The sequence below is a fragment of the Phalaenopsis equestris genome, unplaced genomic scaffold (genome assembly GCF_001263595.1).
Source record: "Phalaenopsis equestris unplaced genomic scaffold, ASM126359v1 Scaffold001209, whole genome shotgun sequence".
Classification (NCBI taxonomy): Eukaryota; Viridiplantae; Streptophyta; class Magnoliopsida; order Asparagales; family Orchidaceae; genus Phalaenopsis; species Phalaenopsis equestris.
Genome location: NW_018165648.1, coordinates 38675 through 62346, shown reverse-complemented (window position 1 = coordinate 62346; position 23672 = coordinate 38675). Strand labels below are relative to the sequence as shown.

Here is a 23672-nt window from a genome sequence, read left to right as displayed (position 1 = left end):
CGTTAGGCAACTATATCCTCTGCACACCAGGTTCATCTTGCAAGCAGAACACGCGACCATTACAGTACTTAATGTGTTCAGCTTCCTCTACAAACACAGCGCTAACACGTTAGTTATTAGTAGTTGCAAGACCAAATTTTATTTAATCGATTATAAAAGTTTGATGAAACAATTTTTTAAAGACTTTTTTAATCTACAAACACATGCTTAAAAAGTGTTTATAATTAATCAGAACTTTTAAGGGTTAAAGTTGAAGGGCCAAAAAAGATTATCCAAGAATTAGTGAATTTTACCTATATATATACCAAATATTTGAATTTGGCTTTATAAGATATTTCATTTTCCTGCTTGATTTCATTCATTTATTTTCAGTGGAAATTTAGCAAAGAAGCTTCTGAAGTATCAAATTGATGATTGTTAGAGTTCTGTTTTAAACATTTTTAATAAACAGAGGCATAATGATAAATCTTCCATAAACAACTCTCTCACATCTGTTTTCACGGAATTGCAACAAACAGACAACCAATTTTCCCTGCTTCTTGGGGTAGCTAAACTGCAGCTGCACCAAACAAACTTATAGTAGAATATAAAGCAACTGCTAAGTTCTGATTAATCAACATCCAAATAGTATATGCGAGATTTACAGTGGTCTTACCTGTTTCATCAATCACAGTAGGTGCAGGAGGTTGCAAGGTACCATCAAGAAAGCCCAAAAATCCATTGGCTTTAGTTATCTTAATGATTTGCGAACGCCAGAGTCGTTAATTATCAGAGGTTACGGCATTTTTCACCATTGACTTGAGATTCATCATGAGAAACTTCAAAGAAGGCGGGATAGGATTTTCGGCAATACGCAAGGAGGCCAAGCCTTCGTGAGTTCGAGAAGATACGAAATCGTCCATGACTGCTAAGCCTTGAGAAGTTCTGATACCATGAAATCTTGCAAACTGAGGAAGAAGACAAATGCGAGAGAACAGGGAAGAAAAGGTTTAATAGAAGAGAGAATAACTTGATCCATTAATATTAATTAGTCTAATAAAAAACAGAGACAAATCTCTATATACTTGTATAACAAGTATATACTAGGCAGGAAATGCAAGGTTCAGGCCACATACGCAAAATAGAAGGTGGACCCCACTTAAGTAAATTTAAAAAGTCCTACCACTCAAATTCTTATGTATTTACATATCTAATACCAAAATTTTACAGTCTTACATTTAAATCATCTAAATCTTTTGTATCAAGTTAGAAAAAAACATGACTATTTTAACTAAAGAAAAGGAAATATTGCTTTATAAAAATTTAAATTTAGGTGTTAAATATGTAAATATATATGAATTAAGTTGTATGTACGAAAATCTTTTAAATTAAAATTATTTTTATATAATTTAAATATGTAAGAATGGCACAATAATGCTATCTTTTGAGCAATATAAAAATTCAACGGACATCAGCTTAACAAGGCCGGGTATTGACGCGTGTAGAAGTCCGAATGTACCAGCTCCTCCTCGTGGATCGATCTGCCATGGCGGCTCCATATACCCGAAGGTTAAAAGGGAAAGCCACGGCTGGGCGGCTTCTAGAGGACGACCAGGATGAGCCTTTTCCTATTTAATTTTTCCTTTCTTACACGTTGATGTTCTCTTTGCCTGCAATCTCTATTCGTCCCTTTCATCTGCCAACGCTTCTTAGACGAGGTGAGTCAGTCTTGTAAGGTTGAAGAAGCCTCTCCATTACTGAAATCTGATTGCCTTTTTGTTGTTCTTATTTTTGTTGTATATTTTAATTTGGCGTAAATCATAAGACAAGGTATAGGGTTTACAGTTCTGTTCAATTAGTTTGCTTTTGATTAGGAATTTGTCGTATGTTTTTCATCGATGCTTGTTTTGTGGTTTCATATGAGATTGATCTTCCGTTTGAGTAAAACATTTTTGATGTTTTGAGTCCTGAGCTTGTAATTTGGTTTTCACTTACCATTTTAGTTATACTCGTAAGTAGTGAATAGAGGGAAAATCCAAATTGGATAGGCAACCTGTTCTACAAGAGGTATAATTACAAAGCGTTTCTTTATTCTTTAAATTTTCTTACGCAGCCTTGTATGTAGAGTGTAGAGTCTGTGGCAAATTGGACAAAATTGTAAGGGTAAATGACTTTTTGTTGTTATATTGTAATCGATTTTCTCTTGAATTAAAGAAAGAAAAAGGACCGACCAACTTAGATACTGGTACTCAAAAATAGGTACTAAAAAATATGATAAAAGAGCTTTTGGTAAATGAGCTCAGTATTCTATATCCATGATAGTTGGCTTAAAATGTAAATTGAAGTTTCTTTAATTCCAATTTTTGTGCGGGTAATACAAAAATAATACTACTAATGTCTGATTAAAAGTGATAACATCTTATGAAAACCTTAAAAGTTTTATACAGAAAAAAAAGGGGGACAATTGTCATATACGTAGGAGAATGATTTTTTTCTCCTGAAACTTCTAAAAGAATTGATGCAATATCCCCTGACCGTTGACCTTAGCGCACTTCAGAGCCAATTAATGAAATTTTTTTCCTTGTAGTTTATCATCCCATAGGAAAAAAATTGCATATGTCCAGCGTACGTAGCGCTGCGTTCATTATCCAATGGGAGCACGACATATCAGCAAAACCGGTCCTACCACATAGATTTTAAATATTCCCCGCGTGACCCGTTGACCTGACCCGCGCGGTATATATGGGGGTAATACATGAGCAATAACCGCCCCGTAACCGTTTTGTAACCGCCCGGTTGGATGCCGTGGTACAACCCCAATAACCAACCTGTAACTCTGAGAAACCGTGGACCCTCTGTACCGCGGCTGTGTAACTGCGCGGTAACTTTCGGACGATATGAACCGCGCATGTAACGTTGCGGTAACCTCCAAAGCCCCGTACCGTGACTTTGTAACTTTGTGGTAACCTCCGGACCAAATGCACCGATTATGCAACGTTGCGGTAACCTCGATAACCTACGTACCGTCTTAGTAATTCCTAGTAACCATCGTGTAACCTTCGCTTAACGCCCGTAAAATGTACTGCTCAAATACCCATGGTAAAAATTTAGACAGTAAAAATTCTTTTTCGAAACAAGATTGATGTTTTCGTTCGCGCCTTGGGTTGTCTTGCCTTCTTCTTGAACGTTAAGGTACTGTTTAGGGTTTCACATTTGTATTCTGAAGCAAGATTAAAATGGAGGACATCGATAAGACCACGACCGTGTTGGAAGAGGCGAATGTTGCGCAGTTTGACGAGGCGGAGAAGTTGGACGTGGAAGAGGTATTATGGTCTTGCCGAGGTGAATTCAATAATTTTTTACATAAATTAGTATTATGGTCATGCTATACATTGACCTTGATTGTCTGTAATTTTTTGTAGGTCTATGATTTTTTTCTTGATGTAAAAGAAAGTGAACATCGCTTACTTGCTACTTTCCTTGAAGAGCCCTTCAGTCCTGCAAAGCTTCTCCCACAGGGGAGACCCATTCCATACCACAGCACCCATGTTGATTGAGATATCTCCTATAGTACCTTATCATATCAGTTCTCAACCAACCGACAATCATATATTTGAACAGACGAGCCAAAGACTTGAGTTTGAAGAGATTCATGAATTATTGAAAGATCAACAAAAAATTATATTGGATTTTCAAGTCTCTGTTGACAGTCGTTTAACGCGTTTAAAGAATACAGTTTTGGACTTTCAAGGCTTTGTTGAAAGTTGTTTGACAAAGTTAGAGAATACGGTGAAAGTCTTAAAGTGTCTTGTCGTGAATGTAAAAAAAAACAATAAAATAATTAGATGAGGAATTAACGAGAAGATGGGTCAAAGAGTCCCCACAAAGAAGCTTGATCCAAAGGATTAAGGAGAGTAAATAGAATAAAAATGACTCTTAGTTCCCCATATGTTGTTTTCGAAAGAAAGAGAAAAAAACCAATAAAGGAACCGGTTGAAATTGTACAGGAAGAGGAAGCGGGTATAAACTAGCAACTCAGATCTCCCCAACAAGAGATTACAATTGTACATAAAGAGAAAGAGGAGTACCAACCAGTCCCTCATTATGTTAGTGAGGACTACCCAAACAAAGTATGAAATGTTTTCTTCTAGTATTTAAATATGAGCATTAAATATTCAGATTTTGCTTATCTTACAGGTCCAGCCAGTATCTCAGGTGATCGATTTTCCTGCTAGAGATGAAATTCCAGATTATATGCGAGAAACAATCGATATATGTTGTAGAAAATTCACGAACTTGTTAGTTCACCTAATTTTTTGGGTGTTCTACATTAATTTTGCAATTGTAAACTGAAGTAATTTTATATTTCAAATGCAGAGGTGAACTGTTAATTGATATGAGATATGTTTTAGTGTCGCGACTTTATCTTGATGAATTCTTGGGAAACGGTTGGTTAGACAATGAACAAGTTGATTGTTTTGCCATGTTGATGGAGAATAAGCGGTGTAACGCACCACTCTGTATAGATCATGCCTGTATATATCTCCATGTCACTGGATAAATTTTAAAAATTTAACATTTTGTTGTTTGCATTCACACAAATCTAACATGACCATATTTTGAATGTCATCTTGTTCTTCTTGATGTAGTTGTATAGATAATGTAACGTTAAACCCTTTGTCGCACATATTACAAAAGATTAAATCCAGAAGACAGAGTTATTACTGATACTTATAATAAACAACAACATTGAATATTTTTTGTTGGGGCACTAACAGAGGGGAAACTGAGAGTTTATGACATCTTACCTAACATAATGCATTTGCATATCACTCAAAGTATTGTAAGACCTCACACGAGATCATTAACTATTGTCAGATTGAAATATTTATTTATTGACTTAACTCTAAGTATATAGATTGAACATTTTTTAAAAGATGCCGGGAAAGTTTTTCAGGTTAATTTGAAGAAGTGGCCAGTTGTAATGGCCAGAGGAATTCCAGTAAAAAGTAACAATTTTCATTGCGGTGTTTTTGTCTGTAAATATATGAATACACGTGTACAAAAAGAGAAAGTCAATTGGGTGGAGAAAAAGGAGTGCAGGAATTGATCACATTATTCAGAGCAGAAATTGGATATGATATTTGTAAATTTGTTTTGTTAAAATCACAGTAGGTTTGGAAGAAAAACATTTATTGCAGCTTATACAAATTTTTTTACTGAAATTTAAAAATTAGATTGAACACAATTGGTATGTGACTTTTATCCGTGCCTCTTTATGAGATTTATAAATATCTCCATTTAGTTTCTAAGAATTTTATCTACTCGTGGCAGGTTACTTGATGAATGCATCGTCTCATTCCTTCTTGCCGTAGAGTTTTCTGAAATAGTTAATGTTAACTAGCTTTTTGATAGGAGGGTTTGCTTAGAATTTAATATTGTTCATGCCTTTTAGCTTTGCAATTAGGTTGTTTGTTTAATTTATTTTCCTTTGTGCAACAGATTGTTACTTAGAAGTGATGTTCTAAAAGTGTCTGAGCTGGCTTTTTACTTCAGCAGACTGATTGTATGGAGGCTAATATGCATTGAAGTTGATGATCTAAAAGTGCTGGAGCTGGAAAACTTTAGAGAGGGAACCAAGAAATGTTGTGTGGTGTTGTACATGAAAGTGGGCTTACTGATTGTGGATATCTTTTGTGATATTTTTTGTGATGTTGTTTCTACATTTGTTATGTATTACATGATTTTTGATATGGGTTGATTGATTTTGAAGCATATTGTTTGTGGTCAGATGAGAGAATTGCATATTGCCAACAAGTTAAGGGCAATGGAGAAGTGACCAAGGTCAAGTACCAGTTTATTTCGAAGCAGAAAACATTCTGATTACAGATCTGGAGTGGAGGTTACATTTACTTTAAAAACATACTGATTATAAATGCCTCAATACAAATGCCTCAAATATCAGAACAATACAATTCGTCATCCACGCAACAAATGACTCAATACAAATCAGTCTGGTCACAACAAATGCTTCAGTAATATTGCTTACATCCTAATTAGAACCTGAGTGAAAAACAAAAAACATATTTGTAAAGCTTATTCATTAAAAACATCATGATTAAAGAATATGTCAAATTACTTACTGATCATATATTGAATCTGTCATCATGGCGGTGTACGATTCCCTGTATCGTGGAGGAAAGAAATTCTGCATTTGAAAGATAAAAAAATATTAAAATAACTTGCACAACACAAAAAGATTAGCACATGGTTATCATCATTTTGCATTATATATCAACTTGTGTTAGAAAATCAGGTAGTGAGAACATGCTTGGATCAGACTTTAAAGCATCTGGTTCTTGGCTAGTTGAAATTTCTATCGATTTACCTATTAAAGTGGTTATGGGTAAGAAACTTGTCATTAGCTAAAACATCTAAAATCAAATTTTTTTAACAAAATATACCTTTTGCTCTTTTCTTTCTCTCCTAATGACCTTTTAGCTTGGAATTAGATATTCCTTTAGGACGCATTTTGGCAAGATCATTCAGATTTGATTCGTTATTCACCGGATTTTTGTTTTTTTTTATTATTTTCGTGACTTTGAACCTATTCCTCTTATTATGTCATCAATACTCAACGATAATTTCTTCATTGAATCCTTAACGCACTACTCAGTCTCTGCATTTTTCTTTGCTTTATTAGTAATTTGATATGCCATTTTTTGCATATGTGTTTGAAATATTAGGTCTCTTTTACCATCATTTCACATTTGTGACTGTTGGAAATGCTTGCATCCATAACTGTTATACACATCTCCTTTTATATTTGTAGACCATCTCAATAGGAGATATTTATTTGGGATCTTCTTAATATGTAGAAAATTCAATACTCGTAGAGAGTGTGCACATAATAGTCCAATCATTTCGAACTTTCTGCAGCTATATTGAATCTCCGAACTGAAAGGGTCGAAATTTACAACCCAAGTTTTGTTTGTCATGTGACATCTAAATTCTTAATGAAAAATTCATTTTCATTGTTTACAGAGGCGTGTAATTGAAGATCACATGATCCATAAATAAACTCTTCTCCAAACATATTATAAAGCTCCCTTGAGTAAAATGTAGCTTCGTGCCTCAGTATTGGGCTGCTTTACGCAACTGGAGTGATCACAGATTGATCGCACTTGTAATCTTCATCCTTCTCGTTATGCCTCCATGTTCTCATGACATGTTCAAGGCCCAAAAAACAATCAGTAATAGAACTTGTGGGCTTAGCGACCCAATGACAAATATTATTTGTTGATTTACTTCTCTGGGTGGATAAAATTCTCATTTCAAATACATCCTTATTAAAAGCTGTAGCTCACTTATCTTTGATGTTGTACATCTCATCTAACCAAACGTTCTCCTGTAGATTACCAGTCTTAATCATCATTTTCCATGTATTATCAAATTTCTCTTCACTCGCATTTGCTCATACACTTATAAAAAAGATTAGTGACTATTTTATTCACCATTCTGCAGTGAATCTTTGTAGTTAATTTCTTATATATGTGCTACTGACATAATCTATGTCGTGTATTTGACAAAATTTGTTCTATGACTTTTCCCATTGTCTGATCTTGATCAGTGTATATTGTAATTGGATGATTATTCCTCGTAATACGGATAAAATTTTTAAAAAATTATTTAAACGACTCTGCCGTCTCCTCTAATAAAAATCCAATGCCAAAGAGAACATTTTGTCAATTGTGGTTAACACCAACAAAATGAGCACAACACAAGTTATATTTATTTAATCTGCAGCAAGTATAAAAAATAATAACATCACCAAAGCAATTATAACCATGTTTGGACGTGCCGTTACTCTAAAAAAAAAACTCATTAGTTTACCACTCTCATCAATTTCGAAGTCCCACTCAAACATGCTATCCTTAACACGTCTCTCTGTGAACAATTACAACAAAATATTGGCATCTCCATTTTCAATTCTACATCTCTTCTTTCTATGAATGAAATTGAAGGCAGCTATCTTAGTACACTCTAGGTTCTCTACTCCCCCAACGTTTATGGCTAGAAAGTTAAACGCTTCTCTAGGTCTTATCCCTGACTGTGTCATCGATCTAAGCACATCTACATTGACTTGCTAATGAATGGTTATGAGATTCAATGAATTTTTGAACTGCCTAATTGCCTTCAACATCAATTGCATATCGAATATTGTCGAACAACCGCTTCTTGTGTCCGCTCTTTTGTACTTAACTATTTCTGTGACTTTCAGCTTTTTCTTAAATCCTGCTTTTTCACATACAAAGTCCTTCGTCTTAAGATTCCTGGAGTTAGGCCAGAAAGTGTCGCGTTTCTTACGAACACTGAATTCGATATGATGAGCGGAAGCATATTATTTTTTTTAAGCTTCTTTCTCATTGTGGACCACCGTTTGAAGTAAAATATTTACAGTTTGCTCCGTACATTTAATTTCACTTTCATCAAAATGCACAAAATAGAAAATTATATTAAACTCAATAATAGGTGCACAAACAAACAACCCTAAAAAGAACACCCAACAAATAAGAACACTATATTATTGTAAACCCAACAAATAAGAACACCCTAAAAACAAACAACATTTTAATAAAAACTGAAGAAATGTGTACCAGTTAAACCTCGAAACACACTAAGGAAAACACCAAGAAACACAACAACAAACACACCAAGGAAAACACTAAAGAAACACATAAACAAAGATATACGAGCGGACAAACATAAAGAAAATTGTCAAAAAAAAAGCAACCGAACTACAAACATACAACTAATACACAAACACACCTCAACTTTAACATCAACTTCTTTGTTGGCCGGATATGTTTCTTCTCCTTCCTCGTCAAACATGAAATGTCAGCGTAGTCCATCTTTAACATCAAAATAGTGTCGGATTGGCAATAAAACAGTAAACCATAGCTGCTTAAATAACAACATTCGTGCGCTATGATTTTTGAAGAAGGTTATCAAGCTCTGTGAATTGACGAAAGGTTCTCAGAGATTATCGCAAAGTTACAAAGCCGTGGTAGAGGGCTTTGGAGGTTACCACAATGTTATACGCACGATACATATCGTACGGAGGTTACCTCGCAGTTACACAACCGCGGTACAGAGGGTCCATGGTTTCTCTTGAGTTACAGGTTGGTTGTTGGGGTTGTATCACGGCATTCAAGCAAGCGGTTACTGCTCGGTTATTGTATGTGTATTGAATCGGTATTACCCCCATATGTACGGCGCGGGCCGCGTCGACGGGTCACGCGGGGAATATTTAAAAACTATGCGTTGGGACCGGTTTTATTGATGTGTCGTGCTCCGATTGGATGACGCATGTACAGAGGGTCCACGGTTTCTCTTGAGTTACAGGTCGGTTATTGGGGTTGTACCACGGCATCCAAGCAAGCGGTTACTGCTCGGTTATTGTATGTGTATCGAATCGGTATTACCCCCAGACAGGTCACGCGGGGAATATTTAAAATCTATGTGGTGAGACTGGTTTTATTGATGTGTCGTGCTCCGATTGGATGACTTACGCAGCGCTGCGTACGCTGGACGTATGCAAATTTTTTCCCATCCCATAACACCCTCCTTTGAGAATGAACCCCTAAAAAAGGAATGCTGCTACAGGTGCCTTGGTCTCATTCAGGAAAATCAAACATGAATGCCATTGAATTAGTCCTAATATAAACTATTTCAACATTGACTTTTGCTTTAAAAAATTATGTGGAACTAGTCCATTTTTTAGAATTACATGTCTTTAGAGTTATTTTTTCAGATTCCTGTAATTTGATGATTTCTAATTCGCTCCGCAATTTTTGCTTGGCGTAATGGATCGAACCGACATTTAAAGCTTATTACACTTCCAGTTTTTATTGCTTTCACAAAACAAGTCTATCAGTATTTGAAGAATTTTGTAGTTTTCCTGAATATTATTATACATTTAAGTTGGAACAATGCAAATCCTTGTGGTTACTTGTGAATATAAATAGCTAGTCGTTTTTGGCTATCTTATAATTTCAAACCGATTTTCAATTGTTTTGAAACCCTTTTTCTTAGAAGTTAAAATTTCTTGCTTTCCTTTACTAATTAAAGATTTATTTCTGCAAATATTTTAATGTCACAAAAATTTAACGTTTATGTTACATGAACATGTGTTAGCATATATGCTTAGAAAACATAATTCACAAACAGGAGAGATTATAGATATCATTATTCTAGTCTTATTTTCCCCACATGTTTCAGTTATATTCTATTTTGCATAATAATACTTTGTTGTTGCTTGATGTAACGATGGTGATTTTATACTTCATGTCAATCTTAGTAATAGGATGAAACTGTGCACAATTAATGACATGCTCGCTTTAGAAATGAATCATTATTATCATCTTAATACTTTATTTGTTTTAATAAACATCTTTGTTAGCTTTCAACTAGCTACTGCTGTTCTGATTTTCAAGTTATGGACTCTTAGCAGACCCATCAATGTCTTCTAGATTTGCGCACGATGTATTGTCAGAGGCTGGTGCTTTCGTCCGTGCACCTTCAAGTTTTCGTAATTTTATTTCAAAAAATCAAGCTTCTCAATTCCCTGCAGAATCAGGAAGATACCATCTATATATATCTTATGCATGCCCTTGGGCTTCTAGATGTCTGTCATTTTTAAAACTCAAAGGACTAGATAAGGCAATCAGTTACACGGTGACTTTTCCTCTCTGCGACTCTTTTAAGATTTTTTCATACATTCATCTCTGTCATTACATCTTAAGACCTTATATATATACAATTCATCATTTAGGCAGTGAAATCAATATTGGAAAGGACCAAAGAGACTGATGAGCATTTTGGGTGGGTCTTTCCTGCTTCTAGCACAGAAGAAGCTGGGGCTGAACCTGATCATTTGAATGGTGCCAGGAGTATCAGGGAACTTTATGAGCTTGCAAACCCGAATTATTCAGGAAGATATACTGTTCCTGTATGTGCATGATATTTTTGTTTCTTGTTCTTTTGAGTCTATTCCACCAAGATTTCTTATTTTTTTTGCTTGAGACACTATTGAGTTAGTTTTATAATTATGTAACAGGTTCTTTGGGATAAAAAACTCAAAACAATTGTAAATAATGAAAGTTCAGAAATAATACGAATGTTCAACACAGAGTTCAATGATATAGCTGAAAATGCTGACTTAAACTTATATCCCTCTCACCTACAAGCAGCCATTGATGAGGTCAATGAATTGGTTTATAACACCATTAACAATGGTGTTTATAAGTGTGGGTTTGCTACAAAACAAGGTCCTTATGACGAGGTAATGATTTTCTTATCATATTAAATTAAATTTGGGTGTTCTTCTGACTTTTATGTTGCCCTTTCACTTAGGCTGTAGTGAAGTTATATAATGCCTTGGACAAATGTGAGGAGATACTGAGCAGGCAACGCTATATTTGTGGGAATGAATTGACGGAAGCTGATATTCGACTTTTTGTAACTCTGATAAGGTTTGATGAGGTATGGATCTTCATGGATGTAGGGCACAAGATTTCGTTATTGAAAGTGGCAAAAGCATGGCTTACTAATTTTTTAGTATGTCAGACCATATTATTATTTGTTAATGCCATGCAGTGGAGAACTACATGATGAAATTGGAGTTTCATTGAACTTGTTTTATAACTGGTCCTGCAAATTTTGTTTTGTATTGAACATAGATGTACTGGAAAGGGGTTATATAAAAAAATGTTCAGCAGCCTTTTAAAATATTAATGCATATAAAGCAGTTTATTGCAATAATTAGCAAATTTATATAATTTTTTTTCTTTTTAATGATATCATCAATTGATATATGTATAATGTAAATCTATTACGATTGCTATCAATAATTTGATCTTTTGGATTAAATTCCATTATTTTATTAATTTAATGAAAACTGCAGGATCATTTAAATGGATTGTGCCAGTTTTGTTCTCAAATTAGCAGGTCAATAGTTGTGGCATCGAGTAGGCTTACTTATCGCTCGTTTATAGTTTGAATGTTATAACCAAATTTCTTTTATTATAACATCTTGGCTTACTCTCTTAAGAGCAATTCTAGTCCTGGATAGACATGTTCTTTAAGTGAAAGTTTGTTGTTTATGTCATTTGCTCTTTCTTTTGTCTGATTTGAGTGTTGGATAACTAAAAAATCTTAGCTCAAATTAGTGTTGTAGAATTGAGTATGTTAAGATATATGTATGAATTTAACTAAAAGTATGAATTTATTTTTGATAATATTAGAGCATTGTGGTTGGAGAGGAAAGATATGGTAATGAATAGAGATAGCTGGTTTTTAAATATCTAGCAAATAATAGGAATTGTACTATTAGACAAGTAGATAAAATTTATGTTGGAGGATACGAAAGCGAAGCCCAAACACAAATTACATGAAGAGAGATGTCCAAAATGATTCAGGAGGAATAGTGTCAATGTTAAGAAAGACAAATGTAGACCAAAAAATACTTGGGCATATTGTATAAAAAATAATCTTAGTATATTAAAATTAAATAAAAATATTGCACTCAATAGGACAATAGAGAAAAATGATTCATGTTACTGACCCCACTTAGTGGGATAAAGTCTTGTTGTTGTTGTTGTAGTGTCAACAGTTCACTACAGGAAGATACAGAAGTGCAAAAGGAATAACAGAGTTTGGAAAACAAAAGGCTGTTGTATAATTCAGCCTTACCTTTCATATGAAACAACTTGGTATTTAATACAAGAGAGAAGAATGTAGAAGTTAGAACCAAACCTGTATAGCAACAGAGACAGTTATGAAGGTAAATGATATTAAACCATTTGTTATAATCAGAAGGTGCAATTTTATCTAGTGGAGTTGAGAGGTAACATATAACCGAAAGCTTAGTTAATTGCAACATCTTCTATATACTTGTCACCTTCCCTCAAAGTGATAAGGCCAATCTTGGACTGTAAGCTTGCTACAAAGATACTGAGACTGATAGATTAGAAGGGATTTAATAAAGATATCCAATATTTGATCTTGGGTGGTAATATGATGAATACTAGTCTCATTAGACTTGATGCAATTTCGAATAAAATGAGCGTCAATGACAATGTGCTTGGTGTGAGAGTGGAAAATAGGACTGTTTGCTAAAGCTAAAGCATAGATATTGGCACTAAACAACACAGTAGGTTCAGAGACAAGAATGTTACGAAGAAGGCTTCTTAAGCAAATATATCAGTTGCAGCAGTAGCAAGAGCTCTATAGTCAGCTTCTGTAGATGAACAGGCCACCGTTCACTTCTTTTTAACACCCTAGACAATAAGAGTTTTACTTAGGAAAGAGCAACAACCAATAGTGGATTTTCTATTGAAAATATCACCAGCCCAATCAAAATCTGAAATGATTGCAAAATGAGAGGAGAAGCATAGATAGGTAAACCATAATGGATAGTGCCCTAAATGTAAGGCAATAGATGTTTAAGAAGCTGGAAATGAGCTGTGTGCGGATTATGCACATATTGATAAAGTTTTTTTAAAACATATGCGATATCAGACCTCGTTAATGTGACAAATTGAAAAGAACCAACTAAGTGGCTATAGAAAGTAGGCTTCGAATGTAGTGCATTGTTCAGCTTCAACAAGTAATTTTGGAGTTGGAATAAGGACTGATTTACAATCAAGCATGCTACATCAGTTGAGAATCTTCTGAGCATAATGAGCTTTATTCAAATGTAACCCGTGAACATTGTGTTCCACGTGCATATCAAGAAAGTGGTGTATAGGACCGAGGTTTTTCATATGTAATGGATTTGTTAGTTTAGTGAGAATACCCTGTTTAATAATATTATTGCTGCCAGAATTTAAGATATCATCAATGTATACAATAATGTAAATAATCATGGAATTGACTTGATATATGAGGAGAGATCCATCTGCTTTGCTGATTTGAAACCCGAGTGTGTAGTTGGTCAACATGGCAAACCATTGACGCATTGCTTGTTTTAGTCCATAGAGGGCTTTGCGAAGCTTGCACACATGATTTGGATAGAGTATCGAGAAACCCATGTACTTGTTTCATATATACTGGTTCATCAAGATAACCATGCAAAAATGCATTTGAAACATCAAGTTAGAGTATGATCCAATTATTTGTAGTGACAACTATGAGAAAAATATGAAGAGTTTGAAATTTGGCAAACAGAATAATTTTTTCAGTATAATCTATTCCTTATTCTTGTTTGCAGCCTTCAGTGACTAGATGAGCTAATGAGCCATCAGATTGGAGTTTGGTCTTGTAAATCCACTTGCACCCTAAAAGGTTCATATCAATAGTGGGTGGGACAAGGCACCAAGTGCCTTGAACTTGCTTGTAAGGCTTGAAACTCAAGAAACATGGCCTTCCTCCAATGTTTATACTTGTTGCTCGAGTAAAACAGGTGGGATCTGAATCTGTTAAAGAGCGTTGTCTGTCGAAAAATTTTGCAAAGCTTTAATGTCCAGTTTGTAACCTCGTTAGCATATGATGGCATGTGGGAAGCGGAGGTTGAGGAGAAGTAGAGGCACTGGCGCTTGATGCGATGTGACACAAAGCTTTTTGATAAGGCACAGGTAATGGACTGTTTTGTAAAGAAATTGTTGTAGAAGTTGATAAAGGTGATATGGTATGGCTTGAGACGTTGGGTTAAGTAGGAGGAACTAATAAGAGAGGTGGAATGTATTCAGATTTAGAGTTTGTTGAGGTTTTTGTCTAAGTGTGATAGGGAAAATGATCTTCATAAAAAATAACACGTCGAGAAATGTAAACACGCCCAGAGAGAGGATCAAGACTTTTGTAACCTTTATGGTGGACTGCATGGCCAATGAAAACTAATGCAGTGGAATCGACAAGTTTATTAGGGGAATATGGCGTTAACCAAGGATAAGAAAGGCATCAAAATATCTTAAGATGATTATAAGATTGAGGATTCTTGTATAAGATTTGAAAGGGAGAGATTATTTGTAGTTTTGGAAGGGAGATGGTTGATAAGGTATCTAGCCGTAAGCAGTGTATCAATCCCAAAGTGTGGAGGAAGATAAGCATCAATCATAAGTGTTTGGATTGTCTCAATTAAATGCCTATGTTTCCTCTCAGCAATACCATCTTGAGTAGGTATGCAAGGACAATTTTAATGTTTTGAGTAAATAGGTTGAATGCCTATTTCCTTTGCTTTCATTCCAATAAATAATAGTCTGTAAAATATATTTTAGGTACATGATAATACATATTCCTAATCTAGATATTCAGCTAAAAGGAAAGAATATGTACAATTAAAATAAGAAATTTAATGTAGCAATTTAAAGAAGGAAAATCTTAAATTTTTCCCGATTTAAGTTATTTTGATTGATATCTCCCTTCAAATTGATGTTAGCTGATCAAGAAGCATCAATTTGTCAACAATGAACTGATGACGTTGCCGAGAAAAAGTCTTAGTAAATATATCAGCCGTTTGAAGATCAGAAGAGATATGAGGAAGAGAAATAACACCATTATCATAGAATTCTCGAATAGAAGGACAGTCTACTTCAATGTGTTTCGTGCGCTCATGGAAGACAAGATTAGCAGTAATCTGGATAGCACTAGTATTATCTGCATAAAGAGAAGTAAACTCAAGTTGAGGAAAATCAAACTCAACCAACAAACTCTAAAGCCAAATGATCTCATGACAAGCAAAGGTCATGGCGGGATATTCAGAATGAGTAGATGATTCAGACATTCGATCTTGTTTCTTACTCTTCCAAGAAATTAAAGTGTTGTCGAGAAATATACACCAGCCAGTAATAGATCTATGTGTATGAAAACAAAACCCAATCAGCATCACTATAGGCTGTTAAGCGAGTAGGAGACTCCGCAGAAAAGAACAAGCCGTGATGAGAACTCCCTTTCAAATACCTAACAATCCGTCGAATTGCAGCCAAATGAAGATGTGTAGGTGTCTGCCTAAATTGACTAACTTGTTGCACATCAAATGAAATATCAGGGTGTGTGATGGTTAGATAATTGAGACTCTCAACAAGCTGTCGATACAGAGATGAATCGGATAGGAAGTCACAATCATTATGTTGATATTTAACATTCACTTTCAAAGGAGTACCCTGTTGGAGCCCAGCCAAAGCAATGAGTTCCTTAGTATAGTTATCTTGGTGAAGAAAAATACCAGCGGAAAACGAGTGAACCTCAAGGCCTAAGAAATATAAAGACCCCAAATCTTTTATATGAAAAGAACCCTGAAGACGCTTCTGTAACTGAGACATCAATTGAGTTTCAGATCTTGTGATGACAATATCATCAACGTAGACTAATAACAACACAATTCCTTTGTCAGTCTTGCAAAGAAATAATGAAGAATCATACTCACTTTTAATAAAAGAGAAGCTAAGAATAGTATTGCGAAACTTTTCAAATTAGGCCCGTGGAGCCTGTTTCAAACCGTATATAGATCGTTTGAGCTTACAAACGTTATGTGAGGGTGTAGAAAACAAGCATGGAGGAGGAGTCATATAGATATCTTCTCTTGAGGTCCCTATGCAAAAATGCTTTTTTAACATCCATGTGTCCTAAGGATTAGCTTTTAGATGCAACAATAGATAGAACAAGCCAACAATTGTCATCTTTGCCACAGGTGCAAATGTCTCATCATAATCAATCTCATATTCCTGTTAATTGTTAAGAGCTACCAATCTTGTCTTATATATGTCAAGGGAGCCATCAGATCGGAGCTTAAGACAATAGATCCATTTACAGCCAATGGGTTTAACGTCTGCAGGACATGAAATAATATATTAGTTTGAAGTGCCTGAAGTTTTTCTTGCATGACTTTTATCCAACAAGTCTGTTTAGCGGTCTGAGAATAAGATGTGGAAACTGTAGTATTAGTTAAAATTGCAAAATAGCCATATATATTCGGATGACGAATGTTTCGAGTTGATCATCAAAGAATCATTGGAGCATTTTCAGGAGTAAAATCGGGAAGGACTGGAAATGAAGGGGCCAGGCGACGTGTATAGGCAAGGTTAAAGAAAAGACCTCACAAAAATGAGGTCAACAGTGAGGAAGTATAACAGTGTCAGATGTCGAAAGATGATGCTGAAAATAATCTTCATGTTTAAAGAAAATCACATCCCGAGAGATACACCATTGATTATTAATCAAATCATAACATAAAATCTTTATGATTAGGACTGTAACTCATAAAGGCACACCAAACAGATTGTGCTGCCAAGTTATGGTGTTCATGGGCACATAAATAAACAAAACAAACACATTTGAAAATATGTACCATATGATAATTAGGATGTTTACAAAAAAATTCAATAGTAGGGAGAATCAAACTTTAATTATTGAGATGGCAAACAATTAATCAGATGAACTACAGTAGATAGAGCTTCTGTCCAGAATTTAGCTACAATAGAAGATTCTAGCAACAATGTACGCACCATGTCTAACAGATGATTTTTTCGTTTGGCAACTCCATTCTACTGAGGTGTATAAGGACATGAACGTTGTGAGATAATTACATTGTTATGAAAAAATGCTTGAAACTCATGAGACGTGTATTCACCACCATTGTGAGACCGTAAGGTTTGTTTTAAAGTTTTAATATAAGTGGAGAACCAAGTTTCAATATATGTCACAATGGTTTGAAACACTGTAAATAGTTCTGCTTTGGATTAAGGTTTCAATATATTGTGAGACCGTAAGGTTTGTATTAAGGTTTTAATATAAATGGAGAACTGAGTTTCAATATATGTCACAATGGTTTGAAACACGGTAAACGGTTCTGCTTTGGAATGCAAAAAAATAGATCAATGTGAATCGGCTGTAATCGTCAATAATTGTCACAAAATATTTATACTAAGCATGTGAAATAAGCGGTGTAATTCTCCAAACATTACTGAATAATGTCAAAGCATTTATTGACACGACTGCCCAGAATAGGAAAATATATTGTCTTACTTTTGCCAAATTTACAAGAATAACAGTCGGCTAATAGACTTTTATCTGTAGAACCGAAAACACCACTTTGCAAAAAATGATTCAAAACAACATGATTTGGATGACCTAATCGTCTATGTCAGATGTCAGCCTTATTTTCAACAATTGAAAAAGCTAATGACAATGTCCGAAGAATGGTAAATTGTAATGGAAACAACCTGTTCACTTTAGGCCCCTTCACTATCACCTTTCGCGACATCTAATCCTGCACAACACAACTATCATGAGAAAAGTGTGCGTTACAGTTATTATTCACCATTTGACCAACAGAAAGTAAGTTTGTAGATAATTTAGAAACCAAGGCATGTCAGAAGGAAGGGTTAATATCACCAACTATCGTAATTTGAATATTATTTTCATTAGCAACCTAAATATGTTTAGTATCAGTATACAGGCGTCAATTATGCAATAAATCAGATGTTCAATCATATGATTTGTGGTGCCATAATCAACAAACCAGGAGAATCAACAAAAATAATAATCTTACATCTCTCTTGAAGACTAAGAGCAGCAAAGGCATAGAGAATCATCTGTTGTACCATATCTAGTGTGAGAACAAATTGATTATTACCGATAGTTATGGATGTCGAACCAGGATTGTGAGAGTTGGATATCATGGCATGAAGGGCTTGTGATTTGCGGTTTTGAGGACGTGTAAGACACTCCTTAATAATATGCCCGTTTTTCTTGCAATAATTACAAAACTTTTTACTATACTGGAGAGTTATATGACCAAATTCCTTCCAGCTGTAACAATGCTTTTTTTCATTTCCTCAGGTCTGAGCAACATATGCAACATTAACTATTTTTGATGATCCACCAGCTGCACTGGTAGCAGTCTGCTGTCAATCTTTATTCTTCGCGCAGTAATTCACCAAAACATACATCCAAACAAGGAACCATATCTATGTTCAACAACTCAGCCCGAACAGTTTCAACTTCAGATTTGAGCTTCATCAAAAACTGATCAAGACGGCTATCTTTATGAATAGCCTGAAAACTAGCTTAATTCTTTTTTGACATCTTAGCATAGATAATATCAGAATATTCGCTACACATTAAGAAACTCATAATAATATTGTTCAATTGAGAGATTACCTTGATTATAATTACTCATATCAAGTTTTAATTGAAAGCATATTGCAGTATTATTTTGATTGTAGACGCGCTTCAAGTACTTCCATATTTCTTTAGTTGTGCCAAAGTATTGTTAGTTGTTCACCATATGAGCCTCAATAGATCTCAAAATCCAGGAAACAATCCGAGCATTCTAGCATTCCTTACCTCCCATTGACCAAGATCTTTCGGCTTTGTAGGTGCTGGAGATGATCCATCAATATGCCCCCAAAGCTCATTCCCTTTCAAAAACACCTTGAACTGAAATTCTCATGATGTGTAAATCTTTCTCGTAAATCTGATAGCTAAGATTTCATGTGTTTTCTCATACGACATTCTAACATAATTGTCACTCACATTTTTATTATCCAAAAAATTGTTGATCGAAATGATCAACTTAAAACCAAAGAAAACCCAGAGATCCAAAAAAGACCAAAGAAAGCCAAATTATTCGGCTTTCTGGTACGTGAATAGGGACGCGCGGCTCGAGCGGTGCACCAAGGAGCGATGACTCTGACTGGCAAGATTGGATCGCGGATGAGGCTTGGATCGCTGATGAGATGGACAGAATCTTATTCTTTCGCAAATCACGACAGACACAATCGCGGATGAGGTTTCAATCGCGAACAAGATGGGCGAGATCATATGCTTCCGTGAATCACGACATACACAATCAGTGCATACACAAGGATCGATCTTCCTCTCCTTGGCGAATTGCGACAGACAAAATTGCATATCTCAGCAGAAGGGCACTGGGAAGGCTTCTACAGGATCGCAGACGAGACTCTCGGCGATTTGCGTTCGAGGACGTCGAAGACGTAGGGAGCATTCAAAGATGCAAATGATGATGCCGTAGGAAGCAGTCGAAGATGTCAGAGAAGATGGAATGAGCTCAAGTCGAAGATGAAGATGAACGATTCCCAAAGGCTAGCTTTGAAGACGACAAGAGATTCATACTGGAACGATTCAATGTGGATTTGATACCATATCAATGTTTTGAGTAAATAAGTTGAATGCCTTTTTCCTTTTCTTTCATTCCAATAAATAATAGCATGTACAGTCTATTTTAGGTACATAATGATACATTTTCCTAACCTTGATATTCAACTAAAAGGAAAGAATGTGTACAATTAAAATAAGAAATTTAATGCAGCAATTTAAAGAAGGAAACTCTTAAATTTTCCCGATTTAAGTTATTCTTGATTGATAGACAACTAATCTGGTGATGTAGTGCAATGGAGAACAAAAAACTTTTGTAATGTATTTGATTTGTTTTAGTTTGAGTATGAAATTGTGTTGCAACAAAAGTTTTGAATAGTGTTGTAGTTTAGTTTTGACTTCAGATTCCAGTTATGAGGAAACATCTTACAAAAGCAAGAAAAATCGTTAACTAATAAATGATATTATTTATAATCTTGATTGGACAAAATTGGGGAAGGTCCACATATATCACTTTGAAGCAATTCAAAAGTAGATGTTTGAGGAGGAGAAGAAGAAAGAAAAGTAGTTTATAACTATTAACACGAGCACATGCCTAGGAATGAAGGGAACTAGATCTGGTTTTGTATGAATTGAGCTGATGAAGAAGTTCAGGTTGAGTAGATGTGGATGGATGCTCTAGCTGTCTGTGCCAAAGAGCAGAATCAGAAGATGAGCTGAGAAAGGCAACTGCGTTGGATGAAGTCCTTGATGGCAGGGACCTAGGAGGAGAACTTTGTTGGTCATTGTGTCCTTAAGAATAAAACCCAAATTTATCAAATGTAATCTAATATGAATTTGATTTAGTAAGCTGATGAACTGAAAGCAAACTGTGGAGATATTTGAAACATGTAATAAGGGAGATAGATGAAGTTTACGACTTAGAATAGGTAATATTCTTTTACCGGTATCGGCAATGAGTAGAACCTGACCATTTCCAGAAGTAATTTGTTGGGAACCTATGTAAGGCTGGATGTGAGCGAGGTAATAAGAATTGGAGGTGAGATGTGACATTGCTCCTGAATCCAAAATCTAATCCTTTCCTGATGAGGATTGAGCCGCCATGCATGCTTAATGCGAGGGTTGATAAGCAAGATTAGTACGATGCCAACTTTGAACAGCTGAGCGTTGCACTTTAGCATAAATCTAGCAAGAAACCACAACAATAGATGTGCGGATGCCCTGAAGGAATTGGTGTTGGACCTAGTGTTTTTGTAAGAACCCCAAAATGTTGTGTTCCGGTTTCTGTTGGAGTTCCCTGGTTTAGTGAAGGGTTTGCCTCGCTCTTTAACAGCAGTTAGTTCTAGTTGAGAGTCAACAAAATTGGTGTGCAAGTTCTTCTGTTTCGACATCAAGATTAATTTCTTCACTACAAAGTAGAGAGTAAAAAGCATCCAAGCTATAAGTTGCTGATTTGTTCAGATGGTAAGCCATTAAGAGTACAGAGTAAAATTATCTTCTGGGTGGCGGAGTTCCTGTACCTGTGCTGTAGCTGCGATAGCATCTACCTTGTTTTTTTATTTCAGAAAGACACTGAACCTTGGATTTATCTTTCATTTTAACATGGTGCAATTCATTTTTAAACATGACGACAGACCACTACAGGAAAATACAGATGTGCAAAAGGAATAACAGTATGGAAAACAGAATGCTGCTGTATAATTCTTCCTCACCTTTCATATGAAAACTACTTGGTATTTTATACAAGAGAGAAGAATGTAGAAGTGGGCCCAAACCTGTACAGAAGCAGAGACGATTATAAAGTTAAATGAAATCAATCCATTTGTTATAATATTACGGTGCGATTTATATTCAGAGTGACAGGTAAGCTGTAACTAAAAGCTTATTTCACTGCAGCATCTTCTATTTACTTGTCAAATAGATTCAACACCAGAAGCAACACTCATAGATAGGGCTAAATATGATTATGATAATCTCTTTTTGTCATTATAGCATTATTTTGTTTTGCTCATATTGCGCACGCACATGATATCATTATCACAGTCGTCTGGGCCTTCTTTAATAAATTATGGACTAAACTATAACTTGTCAATGTAGCATTTTGGCGATTTCTTAAATTTATGTTGCTTTTTATTCTTTGTGTGTATGCATTGTTGATATGCTAACTCTAGCTTAGTAATTTGTCGGCAACTTTTTTCAGTTTTTTTGACTGCTTTTAGGGAAACTTTATTATTCCAGCATAATCCCACGACGATAGAGCTGTCCAGCTAATGGTTGATTGCAGTTGAATCCATTATTGTTAGGGTATTTATGTAGTTCAGTTTGTTTAAATGGAAGTCTTTTGCATTATAGTCTTTGGATGTTTTTTAGCTTTGTAAATAAGAGAAGCCAACCAGGCTGAACAAAATTAACTTCTTTTATGTAACTGTAAGAATTCTGCAGTGAACGTTCGTTCAACTTTTATTTTATTGTCGTTTTCTACTTTATAGTGCAAAATTTTAACTAGAACAGTAAGCGATGAGACCAAATGTTACCACCATTAGTAGATTTCCCATTTTTTTAAGAATGTTATGTGCGCCTCAAAATTCTATTCAGGTAACTTTACAGAAAGCATTCACATATTAAATTTTTTTTTTTATGTGCTTTTAAATGAAACATTCTCAATCTATGTTTCTGAAATTTCTTGCGCCTGTCTGATAAATAGATGATAGCAATCTGATTGACGCTTTGATCTGATAGGTTTATTCTGTACATTTCAAATGCAACAAGAAACTCCTACGTGAATATCCAAATCTATTCAATTACACAAAAGACATATACCAAATTCCCGGCATCAGCGGCACCGTTAACATGGAACACATAAAGAAGCACTATTATGGAAGCCATCCTAATATTAATCCTCATGGTATCATTCCAATTGGTTCCAACATAGATTACTCTGCTTCTCATGACAGAGATAGGTTCAGTAATTAACATTGTTTCTGCTTACCATCGTTTGTATTAATTAGTCTTGTCAAAAGGAGAGATAAGGTCCTTGATATATGCTGCACTCTATGTTTGATTCTGACTCGTTTATATTATTTAATGTTTGCTGTGACATATATTTGTCTGTTTATGTGTTACTAAAATAATTGCTCTTCCCCCTGAAATGTGTTATCTTAACATGTAGGAAGGCCTCTTATTATTACTATTATTTATCTAGTGGGGGGACTTTCATTTTAAAAATGACATTTTTCTTCAGCGCGGATGTGTTCAGATTTTCTCAACCAAATGTGAAATGTTAGACGTTCTTAGGAACTATTAAAATTTCTTCTGGCATGTGATAGTTTGGGAGCTTATTTGGGATTTCTTCTCAGATCGTCTTGAGTTATTATTGCTACATTCAATGATTATTAACGTGGAGGGACCATAATACTCCATGCCCAAGTGTTCCTAAATGTTTAATCTGCCATTCGTACATTAATATATTTAGATGATATCTGAGTATTTGGGCAACAATAAATGTGTCAACTTCTAGGAGACTAGTCGAAATTTGCTTTTTATTACTAGTTTGACTGTTTTTTAGTTCTTCTATCTTC

General features: G+C 35.1%; 1 protein-coding gene across 3 annotated transcripts; it reads left to right on the top strand.

The window, feature by feature from the left end:
- The first annotated feature begins 1459 nt into the window (after positions 1 to 1459).
- On the top strand, positions 1460 to 23193 carry LOC110033524 (glutathionyl-hydroquinone reductase YqjG-like). Of its 3 annotated transcripts, XM_020737540.1 has the most exons (7): positions 1460 to 1697; positions 5482 to 5647; positions 10493 to 10716; positions 10814 to 10990; positions 11099 to 11323; positions 11395 to 11523; positions 22834 to 23193. In XM_020737540.1, the coding sequence occupies exons 2-7, from the start codon at positions 5623 to 5625 to the stop codon at positions 23065 to 23067; spliced, it is 1014 nt and encodes a 337-aa protein (XP_020593199.1). In that variant the 5' UTR covers positions 1460 to 1697; positions 5482 to 5622; the 3' UTR covers positions 23068 to 23193. The 3 variants fall into 3 exon arrangements, with proteins under 3 accessions (XP_020593199.1, XP_020593198.1, XP_020593197.1); XM_020737539.1 differs by lacking the exon at positions 5482 to 5647; XM_020737538.1 differs by lacking the exon at positions 5482 to 5647 and having other exon boundaries at positions 10490 to 10716.
- The last annotated feature ends 479 nt before the right edge of the window (positions 23194 to 23672 follow it).

Bases quoted from the DNA above. Each gene is read 5' to 3' on its own strand.
- LOC110033524 (XM_020737538.1), top strand. From the start codon at position 1,637: ATGTTCTCTTTGCCTGCAATCTCTATTCGTCCCTTTCATCTGCCAACG. The intron at 10,991-11,098 runs GTATGTGCATGA...ATTATGTAACAG, and splicing joins CAGGAAGATATACTGTTCCT to GTTCTTTGGGATAAAAAACT. The intron at 11,524-22,833 runs GTATGGATCTTC...TTGATCTGATAG, and splicing joins CTCTGATAAGGTTTGATGAG to GTTTATTCTGTACATTTCAA.